This window comes from Symphalangus syndactylus, chromosome 3 (assembly GCF_028878055.3).
Source record: "Symphalangus syndactylus isolate Jambi chromosome 3, NHGRI_mSymSyn1-v2.1_pri, whole genome shotgun sequence".
In the NCBI taxonomy this organism is placed as follows: domain Eukaryota; kingdom Metazoa; phylum Chordata; class Mammalia; order Primates; family Hylobatidae; genus Symphalangus; species Symphalangus syndactylus.
The window spans coordinates 13,093,224-13,112,023 of NC_072425.2; the positions used below are offsets into that span (position 1 = coordinate 13,093,224).

Here is an 18,800-nt window from a genome sequence, read left to right on the forward strand (position 1 = left end):
ACTATGTTGTAAAAAGAAAATTGTTACCTTTAAACACCAGAATCGTATCAGTGAGGTGAGATATTCACACCCCAGAACGCATGAAGGAACTGAAGAAGCAGTCACTTCGCCTCTCCATCTGACCCTCACCTGGCATCATATGCTCTCTGACTAAATTGGAGAGTGATTTGCCTAAAATGTGTCTCCTTCCTCCTTTTCCTGCCCTGTCTCTCTGTTTGTCCAAATGCACGTAGCCGAATTCGCCTGAGTTTTTTCCATACTCCACTATATGCCCCTCTGCCAAGACCAGCTTGGTGAGGAGACCCTAAGCCAGCGGCGCTAGAGGAATTAAAGACACACACACAGAAATATAGAGGTGTGAAGTGGGAAATCAGGGGTCTGACAGCCTTCAGAGCTGACAGCCCCGAACAGAGATTTACCCACGTATTTATTAACAGCAAGCCAGTCATTAGCATTGTTTCTATAGATATTAAATTAACTAGAAGTATCCCTTATGGGAAACAAAGTGATGGGCCGAATTAAAGGAATAGGTTGGGCTAGTTAACTGTAGCAGGAGCATGTCCTTAAGGCATAGGTCGCTCATGCTATTGTTTGTGGCTTAAGAATGCCTTCAAGCGGTTTATCGCCCTGGGCGGGCCAGGTGTTCCTTGCCCTCATTCCCGTAAACCCACAACCTTCCAGCGTGGGCATTATGGCCATCGTGAAAACGTCACAGTGCTGCAGAGATTCTGTTTATGGCCAGATTTTGGGGGGCCTACTCCCAACATGTCCCCCTTCTTTGATTTGCAAATTGATAAAAGCAAGGGCAGCTTTGTCACGGTGAGCTACTTCTCGCAGGAGTCAGGATCCACATCTGCAGACTATACAAAGACAACACAGATTAAAATCACAATCATCATTGAAATCACAGAGCTTCCAAGTGTTTTTATCCATTTAATGGGTTACTACATAAATATGTCCAATAAGTATAATTGTTCTCTGTGTCAGCCCTTGTTGAAGGAATACTCACGGCAGTGGTGATAACCTCTATCATAGCTACCATTAAATTACTTGTCGTGACTGGTTGTCCCGCTTTCCTCAGGTTTTCTTCCACCATATGTGACAGCTTCTTGATCTGTCCCCAGGTGGGTGGCTGTGTTTGACAGGTGTTGCTTGTGACAGTTGGGGTCCTCTTCAGCGTCAGTCTCGACATGGCTGCAACTGAGGGGTTCTTGGGATCCTCCCGGAATGTCTTCCTCGGCATCTGGCTCATGATAAGGTTTCAGGTGTCTTGATGGTATCCAAATCGGCTGTTGATTTTGGCCTAGAGAAATACAAGCGTAACCTCTACCCCAAGTTATTATTTTACCTATTTCCCAACTTTTTGTTATCGGATCTCTCCACTAAATCAGTTGTTCTGCTTCTGTCTTTGCAGCTGTTCTATAGATGCTGTTCAGCTGCTGATAACATCTGGCCTTTGGGCAGGCTCAAAAAATTTAAAGTTAATAATGCTAGATTCAGTTGTATCTGGGGTGTTCCATAATCTCTATTTCCCCCTTTCTGCTTTTGCAACTGCTGTTTTGGGGAAAGATTCATTCTTTCCACTATGGCTTGTCCCTGAGAATTGTATGGGATACCAGTAATGTGTTTAATATTCCACATAGAGAAAAATGTAGCTACAGCTTGGCTAGGATAGCCTGGGGCATTATTTGTTTTAATAGAAGCTGGAATGCCCATCACCACAAAACACTGCAAAAGATGACGTTTAACACAGGCAGAAGACTCTCCTATTTGGCATGTAGCCCAGACAAAGTGAGAAAAGGTGTCCACACATACATGTACATAAGCTAGTCTTCCAAACGAGGGAACACGGGTGACATCCATTTGCCAAAGAGAGTTAGATTCCAGTCCTCGAGGATTAACTCCTCCTGTAAAAGCTGAGGAATGCACCATTTGGCAAGTTGGGCATCGCTGGGTAATATCTTTAGCTTCTTTCCAGATAATGCTGTATCTGCGTTTGAGACCAGAGGCATTAACATGGGTTGAATTGTGAAAGTGTCTAGCATTAGATATTTCATTAGCAGCTAGGCGATCGGCCATTTGATTCCCTTCAGTCAAAGGTCCTGGAAGAGGTGTATGAGCCCTAATGTGAGTGATGTAAAAAGGGTGCATTCTACTTCTAACTGCTGTTTGCAGTTGGGTCAATAAAGTTGTCAGTTGTTCATCTGTATGAAATCATAACAGCATTTTCAATTAACTGTGTGGAATGAACCATGTATGAAGAATCAGAAATCACATTAACAGGCATATCAAAAGCAGTCAATACCTCAATTACAGCTACAAGCTCCGCTTTTTGAGCTGAAGTATAGGGCATCTGGAAAACTTTACTTTTTGATCTAGAATAAAGCTTTACCATTACTAGACCCATCTGTAAAACAATGAAAATGCTTAGCAGGCTGCAGGTTGTTTACTGCAGGAATTGTAAATGCAAACCGTTCACAGTGTTGCTCAGCTAAAGGGATAGTAAAGAAACAGTCTTTTAAATCTATGACTATTAAAAAAGGCCAATTTTTTGGAATTATAGCAGGAGAAGGCAATCCTGGCTGTAGTGCCCCCATAGGTTGGATAACTGAATTGATGGCTCTTAAGTCAGTTAACATTCTCCATTTACCTGATTTTTTCTTAATTACGAAAACTAGAGAATTCCAAGGGGAAAACGTTGGAGGTATGTGCCCATTTTCTAGTTGTTCAGTAACTAATTTCTCTAAAGCCTCCAGTTTCTCTTTACTTAGCGGCCATTGTTCTATCCAAATTGGCTTATCTGTTAACCATTTTAAAGGTATAGGTTCTGGAGGCTTAACAATGGCCACCATCAAAAATTATTTCCTAATCTTTGGCGGGAACTTTGTTTTTCCACTTGAAGCAGTTGTTTCAAAGCTTGCAAATTTTTTTCTAGTCCCATACCAGGGACATGCCCCAATTCATGCATTGTTTGTTGACTTTGAGGGCTGTATAATTGTTCTGGAATTAGAACTTGTGCTCCCCATTGTTGTCATAAATCTCTCCCCCATAAATTTATAGGTATAGAAGTTATAATTGGTTGGATAGCCCCAGGTCGTCCATCGGGCCCTTCACAATGCAAAATATAACTACTTTGATATACTTCAGGGGCTTTACCAACTCCAGCTATGTTAAATTGAGCAGGTTGAATTGGCCACACGGACAGCCAGTGCTGTAGAGAAATGATTGAAATGTCCACTCCTATATCTACCAAACCTTTAAATTTCTTTCCCTGAATAGTTATTTCACAGGTAGGATGTTTATCAGTAATTTGATTTACCCAATAAGCTGCTTTGCCTTATTTATTTGTGCTTCCAAATCCTCCTTTTCGTTTAATTTCACTTTTCCCCATCCCCCCATACGGCACAATCAGGAGCTGCACTATGCGCTCTCCTGGCTCTGCTTTCCAGGGAACAGAAGTAGATATAACAATTTGAATTTCCACATTGTAATCTGAATCAATGACTCCTGTATGTATTTGCACCCCTTTTAAACTTAAAACTAGACCTTCCTAAAAGTAATCCTATTGTCCCCGCTGGCAAGGGTCCACAGACTCCTGTTGGAACCTTTTGCGGGGGTTCCCCAGGCAGAAGGCTCACAGCTTTTGTGCAGCATAAATCTACTGCAGCGTTACTGGCTGTGGCGGGGGACGGACCTTGTATGGGGGGTGAGGGAATGGCCTGAGCTGGAAATGCCCCGGTTTAGAATGGGGCCCGGGATGGGCCCCTCATGGCGTTTTCCAAAATTGGGTTCCCTTCTTTATCAAACTTAGAGTGACACTAATTAGCCCAATGTTTTCCTTTTTTACATTTTGGACATATTTCAGGCTCAGCAGTTTTCTTTTTTTCCCTGTCTGGCGTCCTGACTCACTTATTTTTTCTACATTCTTTTTTAGTATGACCATGCTTCCCACAGTTAAAACAAGCTGCAGGAAATGGAGTATTTCCTTTATCCACTCTAAGTCCTGCCACTGCCTGTGCTAGCAGAGTAGCTTTATGCAGATTACCTCCGATACCATCACAGGCCTTGATATAATCAACTAAATGCACTTTCCCTCTGATAGGTCGCAGAGCAGCCTGGCAATCGGGATTAGCATTGTCGAAAGCTAATAACTGCAACACTATATCCTGAGCAGCCAAATCTGCAATCATCTTTTTAAGAGACTCCTGTAACCAAGCTATAAAGTCAACGTATGGTTCTTTGGGTCCCTGTTTTATAGCACTAAAGGAAGGGTATTGTTCTCCACTTGAAGTGATTTTTTCCCCAAGCTCTAATGCACACTCTTCTAAGCTGTTCTATGGCATCATCCTGCATGACCAGTTGTGCATCTAAACCAGCCCAGCCGCCAACCCCTAAAAGTTGGTCCGCAGTTATATTAATTTGAGGTTCGGCCTGAGCATTGCGAGCAGCCTGAATGGAAGCTTCATCTGCCCACCAAGTTTTAAATTGTAAGAATAGAGCAGGAGTTAGACAAGCTCGAGTAAGAGCATCCCAGTCAGTAGGAATCATCCGAATGGAAACAGCAACATTCTTTAACAGTCCCATTGCAAAAGGAGAACCTGGGGCCGGGCGTGGTGGCTCACGCTTGTAATCCCAGCACTTTGGGAGGCCGAGGCGGGCGGATCTCGAGCTCAGGAGATCGAGACCACGGTGAAACCCTGTCTCTACTAAAAATACAAAAAATTAGCCGGGCGTGGTGGCGGGCGCCTGTAGTCCCAGCTACTCGGAGAGGCTGAGGCAGGAGAATGGCGTGAACCCGGGAGGCGGAGCTTGCAGTGAGCCGAGATTGCGTCACTGCACTCTAGCCTGGGCGACAGAGCGAGACTCCGTCTCAAAAAAAGAACAAAAGAAAAAAAAAAACAAAAGGAGAACCTGGTCCATACTGATTTATAGCTTGTTTAAATTCTTTGAGTAATTTAAAATGAAAAGGCTCAAATGTAGCTATAATATTTCCCTGTTGATCGGGGGGTGTATTCTAACAGGGAACTGCCAAGCCTCTAAATCACTCTCTCGTCTAGCTTGCTGAATTCCCGCCTGAATAGAACTAAGAGTGGTCGCTCGAGGTGCTGCTGGAACAGTCACTGGGGCAACTACTTTTCGCCCAGTGTCCTCCGGAAAAGAAAGATCTGGAGGATCATTTTCTTCAAAATAATAATGAGGGGGTGCAGAAGGGTAGGGATGAACCTCTCCCTCCTTTGCCGCTTTAGCTTTAGCTGGTAAATAAACATGCTCTATAACCTCTTCTGTTACTTAGCTATACTCTTATCATCGGTGTGAAAAGGTTCCAAGGTGGGACGAACCACACCCCCACACTTGTCCCATTGTTACCCTGACGCTTCTGAGCTCCCCTTCTTACTCATCACGGAGATTGCTTTAAGAGTACTTGGGTGTCCTCCAGCTAGTTCCACGTTCTCCAGCCGTCGCTCTGGCGACCCCTCCACCTGGATTTGAGCCCCCACAATGGACGCCACTTGCCGAGACCAGCTCGGTCGGGGAGACCCTAACCCAGCGGCGCTAGAGGAATTAAAGATACACACACAGAAATATAGAGGTGTGAAGTGGGAAATCAGGGGTCTCACAGCCTTCAGAGCTGAGAGCCCCGAACAGAGATTTACCCAGTGTTTATTAACAGCAAGCCAGTCATTAGCATTGTTTCTATAGATATTAAATTAAGTAAAAGTATCCCTTATGGGAAACAAAGGGATGGGCCGAATTAAAGGAATAGGTTGGGCTAGTTAACTGCAGCAGGAGCATGTCCTTAAGGCACAGATCGCTCATGCTATTGTTTGTGGCTTAAGAATGCCTTCAAGCAGTTTTCTGCTCTGGGCGAGCCAGGTGTTCCTTGCCCTCATTCCTGTAAACCCACAACCTTCAATCGAGGGCATTTTATGGCCATCATGAAAATGTCACAGTGCTGCAGAGATTCTGTTTATGGCCAGTTTTGGGGCCAGTTTATGGCCAGATTTTGGGGGGCCTGCTCCCAACACTCCTCTCCTCCTTCAATTGCAGTTGACAGGCTGATGAAAAAAGAGCAGAGCCAGGCTTAATGTAGATAAGGCACTTCTGCCAACGGAAAGCTAAAATGATGTCTAGTGATTCAGTAGAAAAAAGTGGTAAGAGAATGAGTTGTCATTGTGGCACACAGTTAAGCATATTGAACCCCAATATAACTGTAACTCTACACTGGATTCACATTGGAACTGACTGCAGTCTTAAGAAGACATTGTCCTTATTGTCCATCAATGAGCACTGTTAATCAAAATTTGGGGATGGGAGTTAGTTTTAGTTGCGTTTAGTTATAAATGTGCTTTGATTTTATAGTTGTAAAGGAGCTAGATGCATATGGCATACAGACTTTAAGGTGACCCCTAAGATTCTTGCCTCCTGGAATTGACGCCTTTGTCTCATTGTCTCACCTGGAGTTGGATGTGGCCTGTGACTCGCTTCCCGCTTCTAACTGCTCTTGCCAGCTGACTCCCTCTGGGGCCATTCTTCCTGGCTAGCTTTGAGGAAGAGGCCCCTGTGGCAGGGAGCTGAAGGTGGCCTCCTGCCTACATCCAGCAAGAAGCTGGGGACCTTAGTCCTACATCTGCAAGGAAATCAGTTCTTCTGCCCACACCCCGAGTGGGCAGCTTGAATGAAGACCCTTCCCTGGCGGAGTCCCCGCTGTGTAGTACCCTCATGGCAGCCTTGCAGGGACCGAGCTAAACTGTGCGTGGACCCGGACCCCTGACCCACAGAAGCTGGGAGAGGATAAATGTGTGTTGGAAGCCACTAAGTTTGTGTACTTCATTATGCGGCAATACGAAACATTTCAGGACTTAACACAAGTTGTTACTGGTACTTATTTAATGTTATAAAAATCCGAGCCAAGTCAGATCACTTTAGGATGGGAACATCTGAATCATAGCCTTGGTGAGCTTCTAATCCACTGTTCCCTTTTTCTTCCCATCAGGCAAAGCCAAAAAGGGCTCCTGAGGTTCCTTTTTGTAGCACTGACAGGTTTCCTTGGTCATAGTGGAAGAGAGGGGCACCCCACATCATTTGGGCCAGTGTTCTTTTATAGAAGGACACATGGAGGACAGGGGCTGGCCCCTTGGGCTTGTCTTCCAAGGAGGTAGCATCTTTAGACATTTATAATCTATCCTTTATACAGCTGCTTGTGGCCCCCTCCCTTGTCAATATTCAGTTCGCCGTTGGGATTTCCTTGTGTGAGTTTCCAGCACCCTAGGGCCATGTTTGCCCTAGGATTCTCCTCATCATTTCCCCCCACGCCCAGTCACTGCTGCCACTTAGCCTTTGCATCTCCGGGCTGAGGAATTCCTGCATTTTTGATCTGTCCTGCTCCTGCTGGCCTGTTTTGTCTAGCTACTGCCCTTCAAAACCATATCCAGTTTCACTCATAAAAAGCAGGGGGAAATGGTCAAACCAAACCCTCCAGCCTCCCCTGTGCAGTCCTGGCTCCTGTTTGATTGTTGGTTCTCTGAAGAAAGGTGCTCTGAGGAGGAAGAGGGCTGCCTGTGCCCCCAGCACCCCCCATTCATGGAGGCTGGCCTCCTGGTGTGTTGTTTGATTGGGTGTCCTTTTGTACCCCTGAGGTGCTGCTAGTACCTGCAGTGCTGACAGTCCCTGTGGCCATGGGTGTGTGTCATACCTTAGTCATCAGCACTTAACTGCTCTGAGCTGCAAACGTTGGGCCTCAGAGCTCAGTGTTGATGTGACCACCATCTCACTTCTGCCAAAAATAGATGGGGAGGAACATATTTCTGTTAAGTTCTTGAGGGTTACAGCTGGATTAAGTTAGAGCTCCTGAAAACAGCACACACTGGCTTATACTAGTGGTTTAGATTCTCTAAGAAATGTGTATTGATATAAAGTTATTGGACTATTGATTTTTTATAGAGTGAAAATATTAAATTGTTGTTTGAAGAACATCATAGATCTTGTAAAAGCAAAGTTGAAGACCAGATTCAAAGTTACTTTACATTCTTCTTGAAATTCCTTCTAGAATGTTGTGCTAGGAAAAGTACCTCTTCTGTTGAGTTTATGTACTTTCTTTTAATGGACAAAACCCATCTTATTTACCTTTTTACCTTTGCCACTAGGAAACTTAGAGCCAAACGAATACAACTCAGTTGCAGTAAATCTTGAGTTCTAAGCTTCTGACTCTGTTTGCTTTTAAAGTGTCTTATTTGCTGTGTGCTTAGTGTTGCCTAAATAAATACCTACCATTAGGGGAGGAATTGCTTTGTAACTTTGCACATTAGCTCTGTGGTTTGCGTTGACCTCGATTTTAAGCAGAAACAGCTGTGAGTATGTTATAGTAATTATTAGGTGAGTTGTTTTAACTGGTGCAGACAAGAGCTTGTTGACCTGTGCTCTGGGTGAGAACTCTGATTTCTGCTTCTACTCGAAAGGGTCAAATCCCATGATGTAGTTTTGACTTAGGAGAATGTAGTTCTGGCCTGGAGTGAATCTTTGTGGGACTGATGCAGACCAAGACTCGTGTTAACACGGAGCTCTGCAGCAGCTGGCCGCTTGTTTGTCTTCTGAGCCTGTTTCATTTGCCTTCTCTGGTCTGCTTGAGCAGAGGAGAGAGGAAGAAAAGCTGTTGGCAGATGTTTTTAGCAAGACCCTTAAGTGTAAGGGAGGAAGCTAATTTTAGTCCTGTTTTTAATATTATGGTAGTTTGGTTGCGTCTTTCCTCTTAGGGTAGAGCATTTTAGCTTTTGTTTTTGCTTTTGCATTTCCTGTGTGTATGTCCTGAAGCAAAATGGACTGCTAAAAATGTCACTTGGTGTTTGTTATTTTGTGCCTAGAATAACATTCAAGACCCGTGAGCACTGTGAGTCACTAAAATAGTTTTAGGGAAAGGAATGTTGTCTGTGTTACTCTTTTCTATATTTCCTTCTAGAAATTTTCCAGTTGATTTCCTGTGCTTATGTTAATTGGACATCCATAATCTCTTTCTTTCATCAACAGCAGTACAGTAACATTGTGTTTGTTAGCACGTTGCTTCTCTGCTTGCATGCAGAGCTCTTTAATTTTAAAAGTACAGTAAGTTTTGGAAGAATATCATGGCTAAAGAGGCAAGTTGCTGGAAAATACAGTTGTGCTGCTTACTCAGTAAACAACCAGCCAACAGGCTGCGTGCATGCACGTTCATTGTGATGAGAACTTAAACACAAAGCAGACGTGTGTGTTCCCCTGGTGTCCCCAGTTCCTAGCACATAGTAGAAACTTTGTAAATATTTGTTGGGGAATGAAGTCAGTAGCGCTACAAGTAGGAGGCCGTAAGGAAGGATGGTTTCTAAAACAATAAAAAGGGACATCAGCTAGGCCAGTGGTCTTCCAACTTAGTGTGTGTCAGAATCACCTGGAGAGCTTGTTAAAACAGATTGCTGGGCCTACCCCCAGTGTCTGCTTCTGTAGGTGTGGCGTGGGCCCAAGAATTTGCATTTCTAAGAAGTCTCTTGGTGAGGCTGCCGTCATTGTTGGTTCAGGACCACACTTTGAGAACCGCTGACTAGGCTAATGCCTGTGGATGAGAAAAGAGGCTTAGAGAAATTGTGTTTTGCCTAATTGACAAAACCAATTAGTGGCTGAACCAACACAGAAGGCCAGGTTTGTCCTCTCACTTCCTAACTTGAGGACAGAGAAATATATTCTGATATCCCTAACTGGCAGTCTGCCATGGTAGTGACCACATGTCCTTTTCTTTCTCGGGATTTCATCCCAGCCTGACAACCTTGGGACAGAACAAGAGGACAGGAGGTGTCGTTCCAGGTATGTGTTAGCTGCACCAGCCACTCTTTGTGGCATCTGCTGCCCATCAAAGGACGTGGTTGATCTGGGAGCCAAGTTAAGTTTTCTCATTGTTTGGCAGTTGTGTCCCCAGATTTTCTTGCCCATCTTGGAGATCTTAGCACAGCCGGGGTGCTTGGGGCTCAGCTGCCTTGAAGGGGAGTCAGTCCCCCACACAGGTGATTCCCATGTCCCATGGTGGGCACTGAGATTGGGGTGAGGGGAGCACACTTGAGGGACCCTTCACTTCCTCACAGCCCTTGCCCCTTTCCTCAGGGTGCGCTGGGAAGAACCCCCAGCGGCTGCCCGTGCCCACCTCAGAAGCTGTTCAGTTTGGGCAGAAGGAGGTTATTGTGGCCGCCTCCTGTCCACGGTTTTCTTTTACATCCCTTCCATTGCACTGTTGGTGCCCACCTCCCCATTCTAAAAGACATGGCCACTGGCTCCACTTAAGGAAGGCACTTTATTGTCATGATTAAGACTGTGAAGCCAGCCTATAATCCCAGCACTTGAGAGGCCAAGGCGGAAGGATCCCTTGAGCCCAGGAGTTCAAGGCTGTAGTGAGCTACGACCATGCCACTACACTCTGGCCTGGGCCACAGAGCAAGATTTAAAAAAAAAAAAAAAAAAAAAAAAAAAGACTGAGTTTGTTGTCAAACTGAGCAGTTCGAGTTCAGGCTGTTTCCCAATCATGCTGTGACCTTGCACCTAGTTCTTTTCTCTGAGCTTTAGTTTCTTCATCTGCAAAATGGCAATTAATGTCTGCCTGTCAGGGCTGGCATATATTAAGTGCTCAGTAAATTACGGCTATCTTTTGAGGAGCAAGAGGTAGACTAGCTCCTGACTAACCCTTGCCTTAAATTCCTCTTCTCTACCTTCATTCCCCGGGGGCTTTCCTGGTACAGGGGCAGGATAATGGTGTGTGCTTACTTTGGATTTTGCCTTGTGGCAATTTGCTGTAAGAGAAGGTTGGGGAATTCATTTTTATCTAAATAACAGGACCACCAGTACATTGGTAATTCATCTCTTAGTGGAAGGTGGCTTGTGGGTGTTTGGCTTCTCAGCCTGTTGGGGACCATTTTTAGATTTCTGAATTAATCCTTTCTCATGGCTGGTGAAGAAAAAACACATCGTGAACCCTGTGGACGGCACGTCCCAGCACCCGCAGGAAGCTGCCGGGCTCCCTGCTCCTGCAGAGCCCTCCTCCGCAGCCTCACCCAGCCCCTGGCTCTTGCCCTCCCTGAGTCAGGTCCCCTGTTCAGCTGACCCTGCTGGGCTGGGGCCTTCCAGATGTGCTCATCCCTCTGCTGGGAGCATTTTCCCCTCAGTCTATGCCTCATCCCCACGAGAAATACAGTGCAAATCCAGCCAAGTGCAGCAAATCTCACCAGCTTCTTTTTAAGCCAGTTTCCTCTTGGTGGCAAGCACAGTTGCTACCACCCCCCACCACCCTCTGTGGAAAGGGCTATGATGTGCACCTTCTCTCCACTCCCTCCCTCCCAGCTGCTCCCTCCCTCCCAGCTGCTCCCTCCCTCCCAGCTGCTCCCTCCCTCCCAGCTGCTCCCTCCCTCCCAGCTGCTCCTCCACAACCCCCCCAGTGTCCCTGCACATCCCAGGAGTCTGCTTCTGGGGACCAAGGTTTAAGCATTCACCTTGGGGAGGCCACCCCACCCCTCTCTCCAGACTTGGTTAGGAGTCTTTGGCCTCGCTTGTGTAGCACTTGTCCCCTGACCCCAGTAGCGATGCTTCAGGTCTGCCCTCCCCGCGCCTCCACGGGGTTTCTTGTTCTCTGAGGAGTAGGGGACAGGACAGAGGCTTTTCCTCAGCAGGCAGCCAGCTCAGATTGGACTTTCCTTCTAGGGATCCCTCTTCAGGTTGGGATGGTGGGAAGGCCGTCTGAACTGGAGCAGGTGGGCTGTGTCAGGGAGGCGGTCACCAGACTGGACACTATCCAGCGGTTCCCATCTCCACGCGCCCACCTCCCAAGCAGCCAGAGCTCCAGCCCTAGCCGCCCAAAACAATGCAGGGGAACGGTTTTCTCCTGAGCCGAGTGTGGAGACCTAGATTTCCTTGCACCTAAGGGAGAGGGACCACAGTGGTGGCTTCTCATGCCTTGGGGAACTGGACCAGGGCCCGTTCATAACACAGAGGTCTGAGCTCCTTTTCAAGCCAGGCTGACTGCTTTGGGTAAGAGGGCAGAATTTTAAAGCAAATAGGCAAGCCGCCTATTTGAGCATTTTCAGACTGGTCTTTACGTAGTTGGTTCATTGCCCTCAGAAATGAATGTTGAAAGCGGCAAGCCCCGTTTGAAGCACCCCGGATTTTAACAAGCTTCAGGACACATAGTTCTGTGCTAATATTTTTGTTTTGATGAAAAATTTAAAAACACTGCTCTCAACCCCCACCACAAAGAACATGAAAATATTATTATAAAGAAACTAGATATATCCCAATCCCTGCTCTACGGTGGTGCTTCAATTTGTAAAGCAAAAGTTAGAATCAAAAATGCTTTCAAAGGTGGCTTCGAACAATGTTCGTAACTATCTGCCCCCATCATTCTGCTTTTTACAGAGTTTAGAGACCCATTTATAGATTCAGTCCACGGATTGTCATGCATTTGCAAACATGTCTACTAGCTCTCCGAGTTCCATATTTTTATTATCAAGCGACCCTTAGATCTGAGGAAATGGGGACTGGCAGACACCAGCTGCAGAATGAAACCGTCTTTTAGGAAACAGAGGCCACGATGAGTACATGACAGGCCCCGTCTACCTGGTGGAAAATGAAGCGGCATATTTTTCTTCATGGTCACTTGGTGGCTCTTGGCAATTTCTGACTCAACACCATTGGACTTTTCTGCTGGCCCCTACTTTCCTCTCTGTTGGGTGGGGCGGCGGGGCGAGGGGGGGCTTTTGTAGACCTGCACAGACGGAGTTGATAGGAATGTCCTGCTTTCTAACCATCTGCAGAAGACCTGTGCTTTGGGTCACAGGGTCCTCAGCAAATTCCTTTCCCTTCCAGTTGATTTACAATTGGTTCCAATTGGTTTACCTGTTTAGAAAATTCTAAGTCCATCTTAAATGTAAAAGGTGGTTATCATCTTAGAATGTGCTCAAAGAACTTTAAAGATACTGCTTTCCACTGAGGACACAGTTCATCTACAGGGCAGGGTCAGCAGTGGAGTTGGGACGCCAACCTCTAGCTTTTGGGCCTGCTCCTAGCACGCCAAGTGGCATGGTGGCTTTTCATCCAGCCCTGATTTGGGACACACTGATGTTTCAGCCCCTGCCTCTTAGGAATTCTGATTTGAAAATCACCCTATCTACTCTGTATTCCTATGAGAGAAACTAAAAGATTTTGTTCAGATTTGCTTTCTTCTGATTGCAAATAGGAACATGTATTGTTTTTTGGGCGCACTTTTTCAGAGCAGATGCCATGTTACTCTGACCCACCTCCCTCCTCTCCTGAGAATCACTGACTTAGTGCAGTTATTTGAGGGCAAAAAGCACATTTTTTCCCAGCACAAGGTAGGTGCTAAACAAAGTCTACAGCCAAATATAAACAAGCAAGCCCTGAAGCAGAAGGAAGAGCAGGGCTCAGTGGTGGCTTTGGCCCCCTGATTCTTATGTCTGTCACTCCACACACGCCGTAGGGCTTCAGGAGATACTGGCTGACTGGTGCTCTGAGCCTTGAGCCTTTTACCAGAAGAGCCTGATTCAGCTAAAATTTCCTTGGTAGGGGTGACTGCTTAGTTGGAATTTGGTGGCTGGAACTGGTGGTCACCTCCTCTTACCCTACATGGGCCTTTTCCAGGTTCAGCATTTACAGATTTGTTTCCCAACCAGGAGGGGCTTATCCTGAGGAATGTTCTGATCTGAGATGAGATTAGAACTTCCCCTGCTGTCGAAGTCAAAGGGTCCCATCTGCCTGTCACTTCCCATGTGCCCTGGGCTCTGCTGGGCTTGCCATCAGCCCCTCCCTGTCTTTGGCCCAAGATGTGGAAAATCTTAGTAGCTCAACCAGTTACCTCAGACCTTTGTCTTCTGAAGCAGTGCTTCTCACACTCCAGCACTGCAGGGCCACCTGTTGAAGCCCAGTGTCCTGGGTCCCTTCCCCAGAGACCCCAGTTCATCAGATTCATTAGGTTTGCACCAGGGCTAAAGAGCTGGCATCTGGACCCCCTCCCATGTGACACCGATGCCGTCATCTGATGCCCAGCCCCTTTTCAGCTGAACGAAGGATGAAGACACAATGTTGTCCTAAAATTGATTCAGTGAAATAGCAACTAGTGAAAAAGTAAGATAGAATTTAAATCTTTAGATTTTTGACATATTTTTTGTACTTGGTTGTAATATAAAATACGTTTCTTACCAGGGTCAAAAAGCTTATTAGCCTCTGCCTTAGCTACTTCTCCCTCTCTGAAATGCTCACCTGTGCCTTTGCACCTGTCCATCGTCCTTAGTTCCAGGCTCAGGAGGGGAAGCTAACCAAGTGTCTTAGCAACTTTTGGCTACGGGCTAGGTTTGCGGTCTTGACCACCATACATGACCCCTAACCTACAGCAGCACCTGTTGGCCCAGTGAGGGGGTTTCTCCACCCCACACTCCAGGGCGAAGGGTCTTCAAATGTTTCAAGTTGGTTGTGATTAAGTTTCATGAAACGATATTACCCTTAATACATGCATGGCCTCTGAGATTTTCTGTTTCATGTTTTCATCTATGACATTGATTTTGGGAAGTGCTAAATGGGTTGTGCATCGTAAACGTCAGCATTGGGAGTAATCCACAGATCCACCCCTTGAGTGGCCAGGACCAGTTCCCACAACTCTCCAGGGCACCTGTTCTCCCCAAGCTCAACTGCCCTGCACTTTCCACAGCCAGATCCCGCACTGTCTGCCAGTCTCAGTTCCAGGGCCTCCATTAATGAACTTTTCCTGCATCTCTCACAAAGTGGACCCCGACATGTCCCCAGCATTTGAATCACCCCACAGTGTGCCATAGCCCTAGGCTGGTGGCTTGACTTCCTTGTCAGCTTATAGACCACCTGAGTGCAGAGCCTGCATTCCTGTGCCCCCAGAACCTCTGTGGCAGCAAAGGCCCCGTGTTGTCGGGCTGCTTGGAAGCGCGCAGCCACATTGCAACCCCAGTTTTGTGGGCGGGCCCAGAACTGGGACTTGGTTTTTAACTTTGTTTCAAGGGGAAGGTGTGTTCTGATTCCAACAACTGACTTGGAAAAGACAGATCTCTGCTTTGCCTTTCCACCGTGTGGCCCATGCCTCCTCCCTGGCGGGCTGAGATGTAGGCTTCAGACAGACGGCAGGAGGCTGCCTCCTGTGGAGGATGTGGGCCTTGAAAATAGAAGTTCAATTCCAGGAGACTTAAAGGATACAGCTGCTGAGGGAGAGCAATGAAAAATGAGATTCCCTCTTGAAAAACGATCACTGTTTCCTGCTCTGAGGATTCTAGAGTAAAGCAACTGAGTTTTTGAAGTTGGGTTGCCCCTGGTTTTTCCTAGGGGCACTCCCTGGACAGTGTGGGGTTTAGAGAGTGTTAAATGAGAGAGGTAATTTGGAGGGAGTTAGAGGAATGCTATTTGGCTGAGTCCAAGATCCAGGGAAGGGGGATGGCTGTCTTAAAAACACTCGGTTGAGGAGCCTCTTTAATCAGTATGGCGAGTTTTGTAACTGATCACAGACTGCTAAGGCATAAAGGCAGTGAGAAAGGGAGGACTTTCTGACTTAGGGAGATCCCCTTCTCCGCTTTCTTGCCAAATGTTGGCAATTCCAGGCATCACTGAAATGCATGTTCTTCCCCAACCCATTATTTTTGGGGTTGTTTAAAAATAGTGTCTTGGTTGCACCCATAATCCCACCTCCCAAGTCAGAGAGCCAGTGTATAACTTTGGCCTCTTCCTTGAGGCCGGGAGACTGTCCCGAGGTTTTGCGCTGAGAGTATTTTTAGCCCAGGTGCTAGCACAGCCGGGAGGTCTTTGATGTGCGTCTGCTGTGAACCAGCCATCTTGGTCCTGGGCTTTTCCAGAAGGGTGTAATTCACTTTTACAAGCAGTCCTGGCCAGAAAGTCTTTTCTTCTCCTCTTACAGTGACTTACTCCCCTGGTGATCATGGTTGTGAACACACTTAATAAACAGCTTATTTGCTAGTCTTTGGCTTCAAAAGGGGGAAGAGGAGCCTACACCAAGATTGTGGCATCTGCGTCGGAAGCCAGGGTGGGGACAGGATGGTGGTGATCCTAGCCAAGCCCAGCGTCCCACGCTGAGTGGGTGCTGACTTGAGTGGAACACTGACCCAGAGGAAATAAGAAAAGTCCTCCAGGGCCAGGAACAGACGTGAGCCCTCCTTCCTCTCAACTTGAATTCTGCTTTGTTTGAACCATGCTTAGGGTACTTACTCACTCCTCTCTCTACTAAATTAGGAGACCGTGTGGCTGGTGTGTGAAGCAGAACTGATTCAAATCCAGGGTCTGTCACTTACTCCTCGGCCTCACTCTCCTTGTCTGTGGCATGAAGACAGTGGTACCTGTATTGGAGGGTCACTTCGAGGCTTCAGTGAGATGAGGCCTGTTGAGTGCCTGCGGTGGTGCTGGGTGCTCGCTGCACAAGAAGTGGTCCTAGTCATTGCTGTGTGGCCATTGTCATCGCTGCCAGCTCCACGTGGGCAGGGCCTTGTGTTACTTAGCACCTGATACAACTCCCTGTACATAGTGGGGGCCAATACATTTGACTGGAAATGAAGTGGATTGAATTTTAGGCTCTAAACCAATGAAATTCTGGCTGTGCTTAAACCAGCAGGACTTCTGATTTTCCCAGAACCTCAAGGGCCCTCAGGAGCCTCCCATGGGGGTTAGGCCAGTAACTCTGAAGTAAGAGTCAGCTGGTGTCAGTAGCACCGAGGTAGGCTCTTCTATCCCAGCCCTCTGCTCGCTTGGGTGTCATGTCAGAACATGAGGAGGAGAAAGGGCTGAGGGAGGCGAGTTGACGCTTTCTCCGCCAGTTCAGAGGAAGGAGCCTGAACTGCCCTCGTTCGGGAGCAGGGGGGCCTGGGTGGTAAACTGGGCCTTCTCCTCCCGGCACCTTGCAAGTGCTCGGCGTGTAAATGTTTATGGAGTGAAGGGGTGGATGAGTGAGGATGTCACGCAATGTCTGACCTGCACTGTCCAGTGCAGCCTGCTTCCCTAAGGTGACAGGGAGGGACTTTTGAGGTGACTCCTGTCCCTTCACTGTCTTCTTTCTCTGCCCATGTGCTCCTTCTGCAGTGTCCCAAGCTGCTAGGGATTGTGGCTGCCAGCTCCTTCCCCTGTTGTCTGGGAGATAAGTACATGAATGTGTGCTCACTGACTAATGAAAATGCTGTTTTTCCTCTGAAGGCCCAGAGGGTGGCCTGACAAACTGTGAGTTCTCAGAGTCTCTGAGCAGGGCTAGCGCAGCAGAGGTGGGGACCATCTGCTGCCGCCGCCTGCCTGCAGGCCCATGGGGCTCCATCACTACGACCCAGCCCCAGCTAGACAGGCCTTCCTGCCCCCAGACTGGCTGCTTTGCTGGTGGCACCGCGCTGGAGAGCAGGAGGCTGCGGCCCCGGCAGAGCACTGTTGGAGTGCTGAGATGGCATGCTGCCTCCGCCTGCCCCTCCTAGGCTGGCAGCCATCCTAACAGGCAGGTTCCTCCGAGCCACGGAGGCTGCCCCAAACAACTCCACCTAAAAGACAAAGGCTGGGGGAGGGCTCTGCCTCCAGATGATGAGATGTGCCCCGGCCTCTGCTCTGTGGTTTACTCAGAATAAACTGTTATTTTACCATCACTCTTTTTTTCATTTTGCCTCTGAAAATAAAGCTGAGAAATGACTAATTCACATCTCAGGAAGCCTATGAAGTCTGTGGTTTTAATCTCTAGGTCAATGCCTAATAGTAATTGAAAAGAAATGCTTCCTTGGGAGTAGGCCACCGTGGGGACAGGCCTCCTTGAGTGGTTCAGGACACCTGCTAGGGCTGCAGTCACCTTGTCTGTGAAAATGGGAGGGGAGGGGAGGTTTAAACTTAACCCTGTGACCTTGGCCAAGGTCCATGACTCCCGTGTGACTCGGTCTCCTCATCTGTTTAGTGGTAATAAGAATACCTCCCCTCTGATGTTAGCATGAGGACCAGGCATATGCCAAGAGCTCCGCACATATTAGAAGCCCCACTCCTGGCTTCTAAGGGGATTTCTTACATTGTAAGTTTTTTAAAAATCTAAATTTTAACATCTAATTAAAAAATTTCTGAGGGGAAGTTTAAAAACAGCCGCTGCTGATTTAACCACTTGATCGGGCTCCAGGAGGGAAGCCGCTCTGAGTCTCAGAGGCTTCCCTTCCATCCCCTCGAGCGGCGTCTGTGGTTTATGAGAGGAGCGAGTCTGGGAATTCTCGTCACGTCTCTGGCAGGTAGGGGAGGGGCTCCCAGGACATCATCTCCATGCTTTGTTCACATGGAAAAGTTTACCTGACGGGGGCTGTGGGTTCTGTTTAAATCCTGGGAGATGCTTAAGTTATTGGAATTTTTCTCTATTTTTAAAGCCAGTTGTGTTAAGAAATAACAGCTGTCCACTAAAGATGGTGGCATTTATCCCAAAAAGTAGTATGTTTTTTAACTGTCCGGTGGCCACAGATGACATTTATGAATGTTAACTAAGTGCCAGGACTGGGCTGAGTGACTGACTGTATGTGCAGTACTGTATGACATCCTCCCAGTGGCCCAGTGAGGTAAAGATCACTACTCCCATTTTACAGCAGAGAAAAGCAAGCCCCAGGGAGGCCAGCTGACTCAGCATCACAGAAGATGACGGCTTTTCCCTTCCATCTGAGATGTGGGTGGGACGGGAATACGTGGGTAGGCTGCCTTAGGCCAGGCGTGTAGAGATGAGTGCCACTTCTGTTTGCCCCATGTCATAGCCATAGGACATGGCGGCA

The 18,800-nt window shown here is 47.3% G+C and overlaps 1 protein-coding gene across 9 annotated transcripts in view; it reads left to right on the forward strand.

Annotated features, from left to right (window-relative positions):
• RAPGEF1 (Rap guanine nucleotide exchange factor 1) overlaps positions 1-18,800 on the forward strand; it is a 163,055-nt gene that overhangs the window by 54,764 nt on the left and 89,491 nt on the right. Inside the window, exon 1 of one of the 9 annotated variants that reach the window (XM_063635724.1) lies at positions 5,978-9,825. The exons of the other annotated variants lie outside the window; for them this stretch is intronic. Coding sequence (XP_063491794.1) covers positions 9,747-9,825 — 79 coding nt within the window. The 5' untranslated portion in view covers positions 5,978-9,746. Of the gene's footprint in view, positions 1-5,977; positions 9,826-18,800 lie in introns of those variants that run through there. 9 annotated transcript variants of the gene reach the window in all.